This window comes from Microtus pennsylvanicus, chromosome 11 (genome assembly GCF_037038515.1).
Source record: "Microtus pennsylvanicus isolate mMicPen1 chromosome 11, mMicPen1.hap1, whole genome shotgun sequence".
NCBI classification, from domain to species: domain Eukaryota; kingdom Metazoa; phylum Chordata; class Mammalia; order Rodentia; family Cricetidae; genus Microtus; species Microtus pennsylvanicus.
Window position 1 is genome coordinate 84194761 of NC_134589.1, and position 18873 is coordinate 84213633.

An 18873-nucleotide genomic window follows, 5' to 3' on the forward strand; every position below is an offset into this window, starting at 1 on the left:
AAGCCCTATGAGGTGGGTGCTTCATAGAGGTTCCTGCACAGTAATATTTCATCCAAATTTCGCTAATCATGAACACAGCCAGATAAGCCCATAATGTAGACTAGTCTGCAAGGTAATTGGTCCAGATTTTAAAAGGCCAAAGAAACTGCTTGGAGTGGGCAAGAAGGCGTGGAAAAAAACTATGGTGTCAAGCAGACTGTCAATAGCTGTTGATGACATTGGGGTGTGTGTGTGTGTGTGTGTGTGTGTGTGTGTGTGTTTCAGCTTTTGCTAGTGTTTCTAAACATCATTTGTTGAATTCTTTTTTGTTGTCTTTTAGGGGAGTGGGAGTGGGGCTGAGGGGTGCTGGGGATCAAACCTCGGTCCATGTGTACTGTAGACACATTCTGCATCCCTAGCAGTGTTGAAGAGTTCGTGTAAACCAGGGACACTCATAAGCAGGCAGAAGGAGTGAGGAAGTGTTAGGAGGATCTAGTCACAGATGGCGGAGCATGCCCAGGACCCTAGGTACTCCAAAGGCTAAGCTAGGGATTGCAAGTTTGAGGCTGGTCTGGGCCTCAAATAATGCTTTCTTTCTTCCTTCCTTCCTTCCTTCCTTCCTTCCTTCCTTCCTTCCTTCCTTCCTTTCTTTCTTTCTTCCTTTCTTTCTTCTTTTCTTTCTAAGAACTAATTTTTATTTATTTATATTTTAAGTGTCTGTGCTCTGCATGTACACCTGCAGGCCGGAAGAGGGCCTCAGATCCTATTCTAGAAGGTTGTGAGCCACCATGTGGGTACTGGGAATTGAACTCAGGACCTCTGGTAGAGAAGCCAGTGCTCATATCCGCTGAGCCATAGCTCCAGCTCCAGAACTAATTTTTAAAGGAAGAGTAGGGATACATAGAACTCATTGAAAGAGTGCTTGACTAATGTGTGAGTCCTGGGTTCCATCCCCAGTACCACAAAATAGACAAAACCCTGAGTGATACAGGTAAAGGACGTATCAGTATCTGTCGCCTCATTCTTGAATTTGTGGATAGAAGCTTGATAAAATTAAAGGTCATGTGGGAAAAAGAGTCAAATGCAGTAAGGCTAAAGGGTCTCATGAGAAAAACTGTGGTGATGGCAGCCATGGGAAGCTGTTCTCAGAAGGCCTGGGTGCATGCCTGTCGCCACAACACTGACCACAGGAGACCAGACTCAGATTCTTACATCTCACTGTGAAGAAGTTAACAGTGCATTTTTCTGATAATCCACATCAAGACCTTTAGTCGCAGGGTCATTGACATTCAGAGAAGCACTGAGGATGCCCTGCATATGGAAGGATGTTCCGCGTCCTTCTGGTCTCCGTTCAGCTGCTACCATCAGTGTCCCTTCCCTGCAAGCTGCAACAAACAGAAACGTTTCCAGACATTTCAGGGTGCCATAGAAGACAAAATTGGCTCCAATCAAAAGCCACTGGTCTAGGGAAAGCACCTAGCACAATTTCATTAGAAACATGTTAATGGGTAAGTAAACATCCTCGTTGACCTAGAACTCCATAGTTAAAATGAGACTTCACTTGAAGTCCCAAGCTAGTTTGAGAAGATTCACTTATTTATGTACATGTGAAGTATGGATACCCATGTGCCGCGGTGCACCCTGAGGGCCAAAGAACAGCTCAACAGACTTGACAGCAAGTGTCTTTATCAGCCAGGCCATTTTATCTGCCCAGATAGCTAGCATTTTTTTAAAGCCAATTAATTTGTCCGTATGTGTCCATGAAAGTGTACGCATGTGTGTGAACGGGGGAAGGGGCATGACTGTGTGTGCAGAAGCCAGAAGAGGGCTTTAGATACCTCAGAGCTGGAGTTACAGACATTTGTGGGCTGGCTAGCTTATTTTTTTAAAAAAATTTATTTATTTATTATGTATACAGTGTTCTGCCTGCATGCCCGAAGATGGCAAGAGATCTCATTATAGTTTGTTGTGAGCCACCATGTGGGTTCTGGGAATTGAACTCAGGACCTTTGGGAGAGCAGCCAGTGCTCTTAACCTCTGAGCCATCTCTCCAGCCCCTAGCTTATTTTTTTAAAATAATTTATTGATTTTTATTTTTATGTGCATTGGTATACATGTATGTCTGTGTGAGGGTGTCAGATCTTAAAGATACAGACAGTTGCAAGCTGCCATGTGGATGCTGGGAATTGAACTTGGGTCCTCTAGGAGAATATCCAGTTCTCTTAACTGCTGAGCCATCTCTCCAGCCCAAGGGATGTCTAGCCTATTATATGCACACCTATTATATGAGATGTGTTTTATATGTGTTTAAAGACATGCTCTCACTATGTAGCCCTGGCTAGCCTGGAACTCACTGTGTAGACCAGGCTGGTCTCTGACTCACAGAGATATAGCTGTTTCTGCTAGGATTAAAGGCGTGAGCCTATATGTTTTCAGAGTCGGTGCTGGCTTCAAATGCATGATATGTGGTCTGCCAGCTATGTAATGTTGTAACTTCTTGGTCTTATTTTTTTGTATGTGTACAAAATTGATCTAATAATAGCATTAAATCTGCCTCTTGTGGGTCTTTATGAGATTTAAACTGGTCAATGAGAGCATGGAATGATACATATCACATTGTTCATCTATCAGTAAAATTATTAGTATTTATTGGTATTTTGAAAGAATTTTAACAGATCCCTGGCACCAAGAATATAAGCTGAGCTTCCCTAATCTACAAAACCATGAAATCTAAAATGTTTCAAAATCTAGAATTGTTTTTTTAAAGTAAAAGAGGCCATGGACCTTTAAAATTTTTATTTATTTATTTATTTGTTTGTTTGTTTATTTATTTATTTGGTATACAATATTCTGTCTGTGTGTATGTCTGCAGGCCAGAAGAGGGCACCAGACCTCATTACAGATGGTTGTGAGCCACCATGAGGTTGCGGGAAATTGAACTCAGGACCTTTGGAAGAGCAGGCAATGCTCTTAACCACTGAGCCATCTCTCCAGCCCAAAATCTAGAATTGTTTAAGTGGCATTGCGATGCCATAGGTGAGAGATGCTGGCATGCACACAGGTAGTTAAAATACTGTCTGCGTTACTTTCAAACACGGTGTTATGGCCCATGCCTTCAGTCCTAGCACATAGGCAGAGGCAGGTGCATCTCTGTGGTTTTAAGGTCAGCCTGGTCCACATAGTGAACTTCAGGTCAGCCTGGGTTACATAGTGAGACTCTAACTCAAAATAAGTAAATAAATGAAGTTACTTTGAGTTCATATCAAACATGAATAAATTTCCTATTTTTTGCCTTGAGCCCTATCCCCAAGATACCTCATTATGTATATGCAAGCATTTCAAAATTCAAAAATCCCGAAAACCTGAAACTGAGCCAGCGCCACTCATTTCAAATAGGGATGCTCTGTCTGTAAATACTCGGCAAAGGACGGGAAATACGCGGCGCAGCTCTTCAGCCCTTAATGTATCTTTCACCAATCCCCACGAGCTGCACCAGCCTCAGGCCACCTCCATGGGGTCAGGCGGGCAACTAGAATTGAGATTCAGAATCCCAGTTAAAGGGGGAGTGGCCAAGGCCTCCTCTTGATATTCTTTTCGGTGTGAGGAGCCAAGTGTGCTTTCCAAGTCCACTTTTCTTGGGTGACAGAGTAGCGAGGCCACATGCCTGTCCTCTAGCTCATATGGCCTGCTGGGGCTTGTGAGGATTTCATCATTTGGCCTTGACTGTTGTGAGAACCAGTCACAGGTGGGGCTGTACCCTGGGGTAGACTTTAACGTCAACTCTCTGGTATAGTCTCTCATCCCATGGGAAGGAGAAAGAAACCAACATTTAATGTGCACCTACTGTATGCCTACAGAGCAGTACGTTAGCCCCTCTATTGCAGTTATCCACTTACCCACACCCTCCTATAAGACAACGTTGTTACTGTTCTACAGGCAAGGAATCCAAGTCCCCAGGATGGCAAGAGGCCTCCTCCCGAATCACAGCCCTGAAAAAATAGCAGGTGCCTTGATACCCAGGCAGCTCTGATCTCAAAACCTTTATTCCCTTCATTGACTCCAAGTTGACAAGTCACATGTCAAAGTTCCTGGCCTACATCCGGTTCCTCCCCGCTTGAAACAGGTGAAGACTCGGAAGATCTGGGTCCTTTGGAGCCTTGCTATGCTCCATCCCCTCTCCAGACTTTGATGTCCCAACTGAAAAATAAAATCATTGGCACCCTGTGGTTTAAAAAAGAATACCAGCAGGCGGGCTGAGAGGCCTCCGCATGTAAAAGTACCTGCTGCTGTGCTTAACAGGCTGAGTGTGCCTGGTAGTTTTATGTCAACCTGACATGAGCTAGAGTCAGCTGAGAGGAGGGAGCCTCACTTGAGAAAATGCCTCCTTAAGATCGGGCTGCAGGCAAGCCTGTAGGGCGTTTCCCTAGTGAGTGGTTAGTGCCACCCTGGGCTGGTGGTCCCAGGTTCTGCAAGAAAGCAGGCTGAGCAAGCCGTGAGGAGCAAGGCAGAAAGGATCCTTCCTCCGTGGCCTCTGCATCAGCCCTTGTGCTCCAGTCCTGACTTTGCTGGATGCCTTCTAAGTTGTGAGAGGAATAAAGTGTTTTCTTCCCCAGGTTTCTCCGTCATGGTAGGTTTTGTTATGGTTTGGTTTGGTTTGGTTTGGTTTCGTAACTGCCACAATAAGAGCTGGAGGCTACAAGGCAAATGGACACCTACTTGGAAAGCCTCAGAAAAGAAAAACATGGACAGAAAACGGGGAAGCTGGTAGCTCTACACTTAGGTTGGTTATAGCTTTGGCACAGCAGCAGCTCTCTCTGAAATGAAGAGAAGAGTATCTCAAAGGATTATCCCAGGCAGAACAGACCACATCCCATATTGGTTCAGCCAAGTGATTACCCATCTCTAACCTGGCAAAAGACTAAAGATCTGTGCTGGAGTCTCAGGACCGGAAGATTAGAGATACCAGGCGAGTTCAAAGCCAGGACATGCCCTGCTAAAGCATAATTATTAATTGAACATGGGTACAGGCTTTGGAGAATTCAGCCCTCATGTTTCATTTGGTGGCAGGTCATCACCCACCAGGTTTGGTCTCTGGGAGACCAGGGCAGAAGTGAGAAGTAAAGAGAAAAAAAAATTAAAAGACATAGACATCGAGGGCTCCTGAGTGAGACAGCCAACAAAATCACCGACCACGCAGGTCACAAGGAAGTGGATTGGCTTCCTATCCTTTGCACACGCAGCCGCTGAGACTCCAGGTATCCTGTAAGAGAGACTGCCCCCACATGGAGAGGCTTGGGGGTAGAAAGTATTCATGAGAAGAAAATCTCGGCAGAGGCTACACAGCCACGAGATAAGCCTAGTGAGCTAGATGCCAAACCAAGGAGACTTCCAAGCCACCATGTGATGTTTCAGAAATCAAAACATGTGAAATAACAGTTATATTGGAAGATTGGAAGATATAACCAAGGAAACCTTCTAGGAAACAGAGCCAAGATACAGTGAGATTGGCAACGAGAGGGGAAAACAGAGCAATGGTGCAGACAGCCTCTTCCAGATCAAAACAGAGCGAGGAAACTGAGGAAACAGAGGAGGAAGGCTCCATGAAAACTCTCAGCAGAGTTTCCCAGAATCGGAGGGGGGAGGGGTTTACACTGGAAAGCTTCACCAAGTGCTCAACACAGCGAATAAAAGTCAACATACATGTATCCACCATTGGGAAGTTTCAAACCCTGGGACCAAGGCAGCATCCTGTAGGCATTCAGAGAACAAGACCAGGTCACGTGGAAATGGTCAGGACTCTGTGTACTCCAGACTTGTCACCGGTCGCACAGAACTAGACCGTCGCAATGCCTTTTCCTTTCTCTGAAAAGTCAGTTCCGGCCTTAAACTCCATCACTGTGAAGCTATCTTTAAGTATAGCATAGAACAAAGATATTCCGAGACAGGTGGGATTTCAAAAGTTTTGCTTCCTTCCCGTCTCCTTTCCCAGGAAGCCACGAGAAGTGAAGTTCTAGCAACATAGTGGGGGTGGCGCAGAAAGACCTGAAATGAGGGAGAATGGAACGAAGTGAGGAAGGCTGGAGTAGCATGAAGCGGGTGCTGACTGTGCGCACCCCCTCCCAGAATTGCTTACTGGCAGAAAGTGTAGTACCTGTACTCCGAGCAAAGGGTTTGGAGAATGCAGAATATAGCTCAGGATGGCCCTGAACTCTCGACATTCTCTTGCCTTAGCCTCCTGAGTGCTGAGATTATATAGGTTTTTACCATATCTGGTTTATAGAAGTTTCTTTTCTTTTTTTTTTTACTTCCTGTTTTTTAAATTGATTTTTATTGAGCTCTACATTTTTCTCTGCTTCCCTCCCCACCTCTCCCCTCCCCTTCAACCCTCTCCCAAGGTCCCCATGCTTCTAATTTACTCAGGAGATCTTGTCTTTTTTTTTTATGTCTCATGTAGATTAGGTCTATGTAACTCTCTCTTAGTGTCCTCATTGTTGTCTAGGTTTTCTGGGATTGTGATTTCTAGGCTGGTTTTCTTTGCTTTATGTTTAAAAACCACTTATGAGTGAGTACATATGATAATTGACTTTCTGGGTCTGGGTTACCTCACTCAATATATGGTGTTTTCTAGCTCCATCCATTTGTCTGCAAATTTCAAAATGTTGTTATTTTTTCTGCTGTGTAGTACTCCATTGTGTAAATGTACCACATCATCCTTGTCCATTCTTTGGTCGAGAGGCATTTAGGTTGTTTCCAGCTTCTGGCTATGACAAACAATGCTGCTGTGAACATAGTTGAGTACATGTCCTTGTGGCACGATTGAGCATCCTTTGGATATATGCCCAAGTGGTATTGCTGGGTCCTGAGGAAGGTTGTTTCCTAATTTTCTGCTCCCATTCACATGGAGTCACTGTCTCGAGCCAGTTCTGGCGTAGGTCACTGGCTCAGTCCTGCCTCCGCAAATGTCCCTGGTCTGGATGTGCTCCTGCTCCCTTGGAGTTCACCTAGAAGTTTCTTTTAAAAAGAAAAAGAAACTTTAGGGGCTGGAGAGATGGCTCAGTGGTTAAGAGCACTAAGTGCTCTTCCAGAGGACCTGGGTTCAGTTCCCAGCACCCACATGGCAGCTCACAGCAGTCTGTAACTCTAAGATCTGATACCCTCATGAACACATCGGGCAGGCAAAACATTGATGCAAATAAAATAAAAATAAACTTTAAAAAAAAATAAAAAAACTTCAGTAAAAAGTTTCCCTAAAAAATATGCACCCGGCTGTATTCTGTTTCAGCAGCTTTGTGTATAAATTGTGCATTTCCCAAGAATTCTCCAATGAGTAGGAATTCAAGTCTCTGGCAGCCCCATTGGTAGGAATATGTTCTTTTTCTGGCTTCCTTTGCTTCCAGAATTTCTGAGCATGCCTAAGGAGTGCTAATGCATTTCCCAAGGACTTACCCCAGAATCATCTTTACCCAGCCTGGGTTAGAAATCACTCCTGACAGGTCTGAAGGCCATTACCACTCTCCTTAATGTCTCCCCCATAGGGAAGTGCTGTCCCCAGCATCACTGGTCCATGATCTGTGGCAGGGGGGCGGGGAGTGGCAGGAGATGGTGACCTTTCCGCATACATCTCTATTTTATTTCCCACACTGACAACTTCTCTAGGCTTCTCATCATGTTCTTATCATCCACCATGGGCAACAGACTGTGTGAACCACTTTAAAATGCCCGAAAGTGCCTCTTTGGAGAATACGCTTAAGCCATGTTCCAGCTCTGTATCCAGCCAGGTTTATCCCAGAGACGCTCACCACACTGATGACTAGAAGAATTAGAAAGCAGGAGTTGACAACCTCACACTGTCAGTGAAACACCCTGAGCACCTGAGTCCTTGTCCCATGCTCCAGACAAAGGCTGTGAAGCCCTCTTGTCCCCACTCTGACCCTGCTTGTCTCTTCTGGTAAAGCCTGGACCTCGTCACCCTGGTCATCACCATGAGCTTTGCTGAAGTACTCTGCTCCCCACTGGTGCCTCATCTGCCGTTATATGGAGTAGTTTTTCTTATTCCCCAAACTTGAACCTTCTTTGCGCATAATTCAAAACAATTTTAACTAAGCCCAAACAGCAGCTTCTCCCTATGTCACGGTCAGATGCTGAAAATTAGCAGCGATACCATTGACGTCTTCCGGGAAAGCCTGATCGCAGCTTTGGTTCTCACCGCAGTGTTCAGGCCACCAAGAGTAGGAGGGAAGATGAGCTGACCCATCAGGGATGATTCAGGACACTGGAGAAATACCTTCCTTACCACGAAAGCCTCTTCAACGATGGGAGAGAGTGTTGATTTAGGACATGATTGAGTCTCATATCTAGACACATTTCCCTTTTCACCTCCCCAGCCTGGATGCTCAGAGCCAGGTCAGTGGTGACTCTGGTTCAGCTAGGGAGCCTGTGGCCAGTGCTGGTTTCCCTTTGTCTTATTTTCTTCCTTGAAATATTTCACATGGTATTACGTTCATTTCCATAAGCCACAACGGCATAAATGCTATTAAAAGGCAATGAAATTTTAACGTGAAAGAACTATAGCTACGCAGTAGGAGATGACTTAGGACAAAGATAATTGTTGTAGGATGGTATAGCTATGGGTACTTTATTTTCTTCTCAAATGTACAATAGTATAAAAAATGAACTTTTTAGCATCCTTATTAGGAAAGTAGATGTTGATGTTAGAAAATATGAAAAAGACCAAAACATGCAAAGGTGAAAATTAGTCTCATTTATCATCCACCCCTCTAGACAGCAGTGTTAACCGAGAGTCTCACCCAGGCCAGGCAAGCAGCTGACCTATGCCCCCAGCGTGCAGTCTTTGTAGAGGCATGTGTATGTATCAGTTTACAAACTACATTTCCCTCATTTAGCTTTTCTATACATTTTCTCAGCTGGGTATCATGAAACCGTAGGTGTCAGACATTTTCTCATTTCCCTCTGCGGTTTTCTATATCGTGGTTTTAAATCGTGCAAGTTATATCTGTAAGCGAGGGTGCGGTAAAGAAACCAGCAAGATGGACGCTCCTTGCGTTGGGAGGAAGGTTTTTATTGTAGATAAGAGAGAGATCATCCAGAAGCATCTGAAAGAGTCCAGGGGGAAAAAAAGAACTAGACTGGACACGGCCAGGGTTCTCTAGGAGAGAAGCGAGAATAGCAAGAGAGAGAACAGCAAGGGCAAGGGGAAAGCCTTGCTGTTATAAAGAGAATGGGACGTAAGCTGCAATCTGGAACCGCCTGGAAGCTAGCGTAGGAAGTGAGAAGGACCAGGAGGCTAGCGAGGGCACACACTGAGACAATGGGGATGTTCTATCGGGAACTCACCAAGGCCAGCTGGCCTGGGTCTGAAAAAGCCTGGGATAAAACCAGACTCGCTGAACATAGTGGACAATGAGGACTACTGAGAACTCAAGAACAATCGCAGTGGGTTTTTGATCCTACTGCACGTACTGGCTTTGTTGGAGCCTAGGCAGTTTGGATGCTCACCTTACTAGACCTGGATGGAGGTGGGTGGTCCTTGGACTTCCCACAGGACAGGGAAACCTGATTGCTCTTTGGGCTGACGAGGGAGGGGGACTTGATTGGGGAAGGGGGAGGGAAATGGGAGGCGGTGGCAGGGAAGAGACAGAAATCTTTAGTAAATAAATAAATAAAACAAAAAATAAGAGATACAGAATGAGTACATGAGGATAGGAAGGAGGAGTCTGGAGGCTAGTGTTGGCTTGGTATACTCCATAGGTATGTGTAGAGAAGGAGCCAGATGCCAAAGGAAGGGAAGAGAGGGGAGTGGGCCTTACCATTTCACAGGTTCCTGAGGAAAAGCTGTAAGCAGCCACTAGCATCCTCAGTCCAATATGAGCGGAGCCGAGACTGTCGTTTCTGCACACATGCACCACCCTTTGGAGTTGGAGACCTAGCAACAGCATCTTCATTTTCCTTAACAACAGCATCTTCATTTTCTGCGTACCATATTTATTTAACAAATCCCCCTTTGTTGGACTTGTAGGTTGTTCATGTTTTTAGTTCTTTTCCTTCTGGGTTCATTTAGATGACTAGATAAGCCACTTTTGCTGTGTTTCCTCGACTGAGATTCTCTTCTTTCTTCCCTGCAGTGGTCTCTGGGTCGTCATCCAGCTCCAAGTATGACCCTGAGATCCTGAAAGCTGAAATTGCCACTGCAAAATCCCGGGTAAGGATCTTCACGGCATCCTCTCTGCCCCTCACTGGCCAATCCTCCAGGCCATGACAGCCGGGGCTAGCAAGGCCCCGAGATAATAGTAGCTGTGGTTATTGTATTAACAATGGTACCACAGTTGCTATTCAGAGGCGTTCACCTTGTACCCGGTGTAGTATTGGATACTTCATCTTGTGCCATTGCTTCAGCCCTTGAGAGTAGTTCCTGCCATCTTCTGCACTTTAAAGATGAGTAAGCAGAGACCAAGAACCTGGCCTGAGGATACCAGAGTCCTCACTGGAGTTTGGTGTCCTCTTCCTCCTCCTAGGTGTCCCCCGCTTTACATCCTCTTCATTCTTGATGACTTTAGGAGGGTAGTGTTGTTACCCCATTTTACTGTTGGAAACTAAGGCAGAGTGGTTAAGTGGCTTGTTCGCAGTACACTGGGTCTTTTGAACACTGGTTTCATTTAGATCTGAATGATTTCCACATAACGAAAACATAAATAGGGGAAGTGGGCTGAGGATAAAATGCTGGGGGCTAATAGTCTGGTGTACCTTGTCTGAGTGGCTAAAGTTTAGTTCTAGAACACCACGACACCCATACTGGAAGGCGAGCCCCATTTTTTTAGATGTCAGGCATTTTTGGAAAGAACTGTATATCAGGGTTTAGTGCATGAAGTCTCTTAGAACTTAATCAGAAGCTCTCACTGGAAGGCTGCAGAACTCTGCAGGCCTAAGGAGGATCTAGCTTTTGGTGGTATCTCGCCACCACCTCCGTGCAAATTGCTCTCAGACCATCCCCAGCTTTAAGCTGTGTGTGGCCCAGGTAATTGCTATCGCCCCCACTCATCACAACAGGCAAGAAGAGGTGAGACGGGGTCCTGCAAGAGGTATCCGATAACAAAGATACGGGGAGGCCTGACTATCCCAGCCAGTGTCTGATTTCTTCCTGTTTCCCCCGTGTAGAGACTCCCTGGCAGGACCGACAGGGACACTGCCTGGGAGGCTGACTCCCAGACCCCACACTGGTGAAGGGAAGGTGCTATAATGTATGGTGCCCAAGGGATGTGGGTGGCCTTTTAGGCAACAGCAGTATCATCGTCAGGAGCTTCTGGGCTCCCCTTCCCAGCCTACACCTCCACATCCGCCTCTGACCCCATCTTCTGTGTGGTCCTCTGCCATTCAGGTCAACAAGTTGAAGAGAGAGATGGTCCACCTGCAGCATGAACTACAGTTCAAAGAGCGTGGCTTTCAGACCCTGAAGAAGTAAGTATCCCGCAGCGGAGGGCAAGGGGCAGCCTCCACCATGGGGTCCCCTCTGCCCTCTCTGACCCTCTCTCCATTAGTCCTTTTCCTCCCTTCTCAAGATGCCTCTCAGAATTCTACTTAACTTCTTTCCCCCTGTCACTCACTGAAGATGCCATCACTCAGGGGTGGAGATAAACAGAGTCATTTCAAACCATGGAGCTGTTGTTGGCCTCTGAACTTGTAAGCCTGTTAAGGTCAGCGGAGTCTTATTCTGCAGTCCTAGAAGCAAGTGTCAAGCGGAGTCTCCTTACTCCGCAGTCCTAGAAGCAAATGTCAAGTGGAGTCTCCTTACTCCACAGTCCTAGAAGCAAGGGTCAAGCATTTTTGTGCACACCTCGGCTCTGCTAATTGACAGCTAGATGGTCAGTCACAGACCAAGCAAACCCTCTAGCCCTGTGGCCCCTAAAGTAAGCTGCCACTTCTCTACTACCCCACTGTGGAGCTAACAGTCCCGTCCAGCATTGAGCACATTCCTAGAGAATCCTGCACCGGACTATGTGCGGAGTTCCCTGTGGGTGGCACAAAGAGCTTCCACAATAAACAGATAGATGTCATTTCGCTGTGCAGAAGTGGGTTTACAGCTAAGTAAGGGATACAGCTTTTTTTTTCCTATGCACTGTGTTACACTGTGTTTACGGTTGTCATATTGACTATGGCCATGAAGATTTGGAGAGCTTTTGCAGTGTGCCGGGAAACGCCTTCAAGTGTTCCTGCATGAGGGTGTTCATCTGGTCCTTGTGGCAATCCCAAATGAATGGTCTGTTTTGTTTTGTCTTTAGCTATAACCCCATTATATAGTTGAGGAAACCGAGTCACGGACTAAATGCTCAGTAAATATCAGCCTATTGTTACACACATATAACGGGCTTTTTGTCATGCTTGGGGAGGGGTTGTTTGCTTTGTTTTTTGAAATAGGTTCTCGTTCTTGCTCATGTTGGCCTCAGACTCATAGCCATCCTCCTACCTGAGACTCTCAAGCACTGGAATTAGATGGGTTGCTACGGCTCCTTGTTTACTAAATTGTGTTCAGCCTATCTGGTGGCTCCCATGGTGAGCGCTGCACAGGTAACCTAGCAACCCTCACAGAAACACCAGGCAGGTTACCAGGATTCCTAGCTTCCAGAGACTTTCAGCCTTGAGGAGGCTGTGCGTGTATGGACAGCTGTTCTGATAGTCATTTGCTTTCTCTCCCCACCCCCAACCCCACCCCATGCCATTTCATAATCCGCCACCCCCCCCACCCCACACACACCCGTAAGCCTCAAGTCTATCTTCATCATTCGCTGAGTACCGAATCCTGGGATGTATCAGTGAGTCCTGTTGTCACTACAGTTCAAAGCGTTATGTAGGTAACATAGTTACATATGTAACCCCTAGTTGAGGGCCAGTTGGTGATGGTTGTTGCTCCTCCTCCTCCTCCTTCTCCTCCTCTTCCTCCTCCTCCTCCTCTTTTTCTTCATTGAAAGTTTCTCTATTATATACCTCTGACTGTCCTGGAACTCATTATGTAGACCAGGCTGGCCCGGAACTCACAGAGACCCACCTACCTCTGCCTCCCCAGTGCTGGGATTAAAGGCTTGTGTCACCGTACCCAGAAGTTGGTTCTCCTCTATCAGCCTTTATCCCACAAGCCATCACCACCTAAGGGAGCCTCCAGGAATCCAGCACAACACATGATCTCAGCAAGTGTGAGCTGCAGATGGTGGCACTCACCTATAATCCCAACACTTGCTAGACTGAGACAAGAAGGTGAAGAGTTCAAAGCCAGGCTGGGCTACACAGCAAGACCTGTCTCAAAATCAAGCAACAACAAAAGAAAAATATAACCCGCCTGAGGGTGTAGCTCAATGGAGAGTACCTCCTAGCTGTGGGTCTTCACCCCTTTGGGGTCCCCCAAGACCATCTACATATCAGATGTATTTACATTACCATTCATAACAGTAGCAACTGTGCAGTTATGAAGTGCGAGAAAAATAATTTTATGGTTGGTGGGGTCACCACACCATGAAGAACTGTATTAAAGGGTCGCAGCACAAGGAAGTTTGAGGACCACTGCCTTAAATTCAGCCCCTAGTCCTGGGGTGGGGGATTTAGATTATAGATATATATTAGATATATATATTAATATAGATATATAGATATATTAGATATAGATTATAGATATATTAGATATACAGATATATATTAATATAGATATATATTAGATTGTGTGGAATGTTTTTCTCTTTTAATCTAAAATTTTGGCTTTTATAGCTTTTTATGTTTTATATGTGTAATTTACATAAGTTACATATGTATATATGTCAATCATATCTTTCAAACCAGATTCTAACTTCATTCCTGCCAAGGGTTGTGCTTCATGCTCCTTGGTAATTTTTAGTGAACATCAGAGACAATTCAGAGCACTAGTGTGAGCGCAGACGTTCCTAATTTGACTTGTGAAAGCCCCATTCTCTGCATGTGGCTCCAGAAGCTTTGAAGCATGGTTTAAGGCTTGTTCCCCACCTCAAGAGCTAGACTTAAAACACTTCCCATTATTCTCAGGACCTCCACAAACCTGTTTTACCACATTGTCACCCTTTAACAGCATTGAAAATCCTTGTCCCTTGGCAAACTGACAATGAAACCCTAAGACAACCCTGCCCTCCCTCCCCCTCTCCTCCCAGGTTGATAGCTGGCCCAGATGAGATTCCTTTGCAGCCCTGGCTCTCACAGTCCTCAGTTAGAAGTAGACCAGGGTGGAGAAAGATATCAGCCCTAACACACAGAGAGGTTTAGGAATGTAACTTCATGAGGCAGCGGACCTGGGACCCTGGAAAAATAACCTATCCTTCTAAGTTTTGATGTCTTTGTATGAAAAGTCCATGGTTTTCAAGACTGAGCTAGAAAAATCCCTGTCTAGGATGTAACAGAGCCTGGTGCAGATTAGGCGCTCAATGAGGGGGATGGGAGCGGACCATTAGTTAGTTATGGGAAGAGAGACTCTCCATCTAACCTGAGCTTGCTGCTGGCAAGAGAGCCCTGTTATATCAGCTGCCTCATGCCATGCTCTTTACCTCATGAAGAAGAGTTTTTGTTGTGCCCCATGTTGCTAATGAAAACATAGGGGAAAAAAAGTCCAAGGCCACTCAACCAACAAGGATCAGAACTAGGACTGGAACCCAAGAACTTTTGGGGATTCGTATTTGTATGCAAGGGGGCAAAGGAAAGAAACTGCCGACATGACCTCTCCATTCTTAGGGGAAGGTTTCTCGTATGAATAAGAGAGAGAGCATCCGGAAGCACCTGGAAAAGCTGAGAGTAGCGAGAAAGAAAAGTGTGGACAAGGCTAGGGCCAGGGAAGCCAGACACAGGGGGAGGACAGTTGAGATGGCAAGATAGCAAGAGATGGTAAAAGAGCAAGAGGATAGATAGTCAGAAATATAGAATAGACAGACAGACAGGGTGCAAGAAATAGTGAGAGAGGATAACTAGAGAGAGACAAAGTGGGCGGACAAATCATGTGGATGGTAGGGGGCATGGGTCGCTGGGGAAAGAAAGAGCCTGATATGGGACAGGTACTTGTGCTACTGAGGGAGCCTGGAGGCCAGCGGTATGTGAACTTCCATATGCTGGTGGACCCCAGGAGTAACCTGTGTCCCTGCTGCCACAGGGAAGGGAAATGATTCCTTTTGGCAGATGAGAACTGGTTTCACAAGTGCCCGAGGAAGGCTGGTTTTATCTATCAGAAATCCTCCTATGGTCCAGCTTGAGCTCATTTCTAGAGAGATGGATGGACTACCTGGGACCTAACACTGTTCATTTCTGTTATTTACTTATTTGTTGTTTTGGGACTAGGGATGGAAACCTAAGGGCCTTCCACATGCTGGATATGCGTTCTGGCCAGTGAGAGACATCTAGCCTTTGTCTTGTTCCTTGCTTTTCTGTTTGTTTCTTTGTTTGTTTGTTTGCTTGCTTGCTTGTTTTGGGGGTGGTACCCAAGAATCGAACCCCACCAATGGTAAGCACACAGTCTGTTCCACTACACTTCCAGTCTAGAACTGTGGGGTTACTATCAATTATTATTATTGAGATGCTTGGAGACTTACAGGATTTTGAAGTTCACATCTTAGTCCTCTCTAGACACGGCCCAGATAACCCTCTCCCCAGACCCAAAAAGTATACGGCCCCTTCAAGCTCCCTTGGAATTGCTTTTGTGTAGTAGGAGACAACTCAAGCATTCCTGCAGCCTCCCATGTTTGCAGAGCCTGGAACCTCATTCTTCAGGAGTAATTTAGGGAGTTTCCAGAGGGACTTTGATGACATGTCAGGATCACTGTTAGAGACCGACATGAAGTTCTGCTTCCCAAGAGCTTATGTGTTTGCCTCCATGACACCAGCCAAGAGTTGTTGAGCAGCTATGTCTAAGCACCCATGAGCTTGATCCATAGTCAGCAACAAGAGTTTCTGTTCTGTTTTGTTTAAATTAGAAAGAAAAGGAAAGAGGAAGGTAGATGAAGACTAAAGAAAACCTCAAGGGCAAGAAAAAAGAAAAGTCAAAACCAGAGTGTGGGGCTTTGGCTTGACCCCTTGTGAGCCGGAGGGAGTTGAGAGTTAGGCTGTTGCTTTGGCAGGGGAAGGGCATGGCAGGAGCTCTTTCTGCACTCCACAGAGCTCCTGTGCCAGAGTTGTCTGGACAAGATGGGATGAACCAGCTACTGTCAGAGGCTATGCCTGGCTTCTGAGTCCCGAAAGGCGTGCCAGAAAGGACAGCTGCATAATTTGGGAATCCTAAAACACATCTCTCCACTGCCTGACACATAGGTTTCTTTCCTTTTACCCCCTACCCCAAGAGATTCTTTTATTGGGTATATAATGGTGACCCTTTGTTCTCCCCCACCCCTCTGGCTCCATCCAGCTCTATTCCAAGTGTTCTGCTCAGAGCTGCTCTCTGCAGCCCAGTTCTAGAGCCCAGGTCGGTAAGGGCCTGGAGAAATCAAGTAAAAGCTCTTTGCAGCCCAGCACACAAACAGCTCTGTCCACCCTTCTGGGGATGTAAAACCATTCTTGCCCTGTTGGCAGAGGAGAGTGCTGCCCAGCCTTCAGACCTGTTGAGGCATACAGCTCTCCCCTGCACGCACTATCCCCCGATAGTTTGGCGGGGGGGGGGGGGTTCCCATCCTACCCAAACTCTGGGGGCGTTTCTCTGGAATATCACCTATAGAACTATGAAGGGATACAGATGTTTTCAGACTAACTCTGAGAGAGATAATAGCCAACCTGGCAGGCTTGCCCAGGCCTAAGTCCTCAAAAGGATAGACGGGCTATTTTTAGTGGAAACACAATTGGGGCTTTGTTTTATCTCCACGGAAGCTGAAGTAACTGCAGGGGTCAGCAGCGTGGGGACCCCTCCCTCCTGTCCTTTCCCCTCCTCCGGAGCCAGGGCAGGGTGGGAACCTGCTCCTATTTCCCCTTTACTCCTTTCCAAGTGATTTAGCATGGCACAGTTTGGGCTGTAGCAGGAAGCCAAAGAGAAATGCCTGTGAGGGTTTCTGTCCTGGAATAATGGGTTTCCCTTGACTGTTAAAGTTCCCTTTTTCCACCCTCCATGGATGCCTCGGGCCAGCCTTTGATGAAAGCATGGAGTCCTAAGTGTATTGGCTCTCAGAACCTCCTCCACAGCCTAGTCCTCCAAGGATTCCCACCCCTCAGCCGTCTCTGGTTCCTTAAGTCATAGCTCAGTGGGGGAGGGCTTGCTACCCGTGGGTACAGCCCTGATGTGATGTCAGCACTTCTGAAATGAGCAGGGAGACACTCCGCTTTTTTCCTTCAACCTTTCCTTTCATCAAAACAGACCTATACATAGGGCCTGGATAAGCCAATAATCTCCAGGCTAGCGGTGTTTAATCCCTTACATTTATACACTACTTCCTAGTTCGCCATAGGGTTTAAGTTCTTTATCCCAGTTGACGGCGAGAACAACTCTGAACAGGGCCAGGCAAATACTAGGCTTCGTTAGAACACTGAGGATGTGTCCGAGGCTGCGCAGTAGCGTTGTTAGAACATCGAGGATGTGTGTGCTTTGTGAGCCATGTCCGAGGTTATGGAGTAGTTTGGTTAAAACACCAAGGATGTGTGTTTTTTGTGGGCCATGTCCGAGGCTGAGCAGTAGCTTAGTTAGAACACCGAGGTGTGTGTGGTTATGAGCTATGTCTGAGGCTGCGCAGCAGATCATTGTGACAGCTCAGAGTCTTTTGTCCTTCTCAGCTTGCCCTCATTGTGTCCTGTAATTCTGCACGTGTTTATTGCCGACAGGGTTCTCAGGCGGTGAGATGGCTCACTGGGTAAAAGTGCTTGTCAGGTATGAACCTGAGTTCAACCCCCAGAACCTACAGAGAGATGAAAAGGAGAACCCCACAAAGTTTAGACACAGTGATTCTCCACCAAGGGTGATTTGGTACCGTCTCTTTGGACAATATATAGAAACTTTTTTTTTTGAAACTGTGTAGCCTTAGCAACCTGGAACACACAGAGATCTGCCTGCCTCTGCCTCCCAATGCTGGGATTTGAAGGCGCGAGCCATCACACCTGGCAGGAAGCAGTCACAACTCAAGACTGGGGTATTATTAACAATTTGTGGATCAGCGTCAGGGACACTGCTAAGCAGCCTGTGACATAGGACAGGAGACACACCATCTCCTCGCCCCCGACTCTTGCAGCCTATGCCAGATTCTAATATCATTCATGTTCAGCTCTGTTCCCAGGATACCACAGTTAGAATCTAAGTTAGGGATGGTCACAGCACTAGCGAAGTTGCTCAGCTCTTAGAGACATGTTACCTGGCGGACTCAGGAGGGAATCATGGAAGATTTTCACTAAGAGTTCATACTTAGAAGAGCCCAGTGCTTCTCCATTCTGCAGTCACACACATTCTTCAGCTTGACATGGTCCTTCTGTCCCTGTCCCCACCCCCAGCAGGGCCTGGGCACGGCTGTGCAGGATGGAGACGGGACACTTGAGAGCGCCCGTGCTTTCCCCTTCCTCTCACGTCTGATGGCTCTCGTTTCCTGACCCCTAGGATTGACAAGAAAATGTCCGATGCTCAGGGTGGCTACAAACTGGATGAGGCCCAGGCTGTGTTGAGGGAAACCAAAGCAATCAAGAGAGCCATCACCTGCGGAGAAAAAGAGAAGCAGGACCTGATCAAGGTGATGAGGGCCCCAGGGATGCGAGTCCCCGGTACCCTGTGTGTGTATAAGGACTTCACACTGGCTACTTTCACACACCACACAGACCTCTCAGTTCTCATGACAGGATGAGCTTCCCTAGTCCAAATATTTTTTTTGAGCATTCACATGATACTTCCATGGAAAATTCTATACCTGACTTTGTGTGGCAGGC

The 18873-nt window shown here is 46.5% G+C and overlaps 1 protein-coding gene across 1 annotated transcript in view; it reads left to right on the forward strand.

The window, feature by feature from the left end:
• The window catches only part of Wwc1 (WW and C2 domain containing 1), a 154085-nt gene that overhangs the window by 86453 nt on the left and 48759 nt on the right, over window positions 1-18873 (forward strand). Inside the window, exons 4-6 of the mRNA XM_075941329.1 lie at window positions 10122-10198; window positions 11372-11451; window positions 18551-18680. Coding sequence (XP_075797444.1) covers window positions 10122-10198; window positions 11372-11451; window positions 18551-18680 — 287 coding nt within the window. The remainder of the gene's footprint in view (window positions 1-10121; window positions 10199-11371; window positions 11452-18550; window positions 18681-18873) is intronic.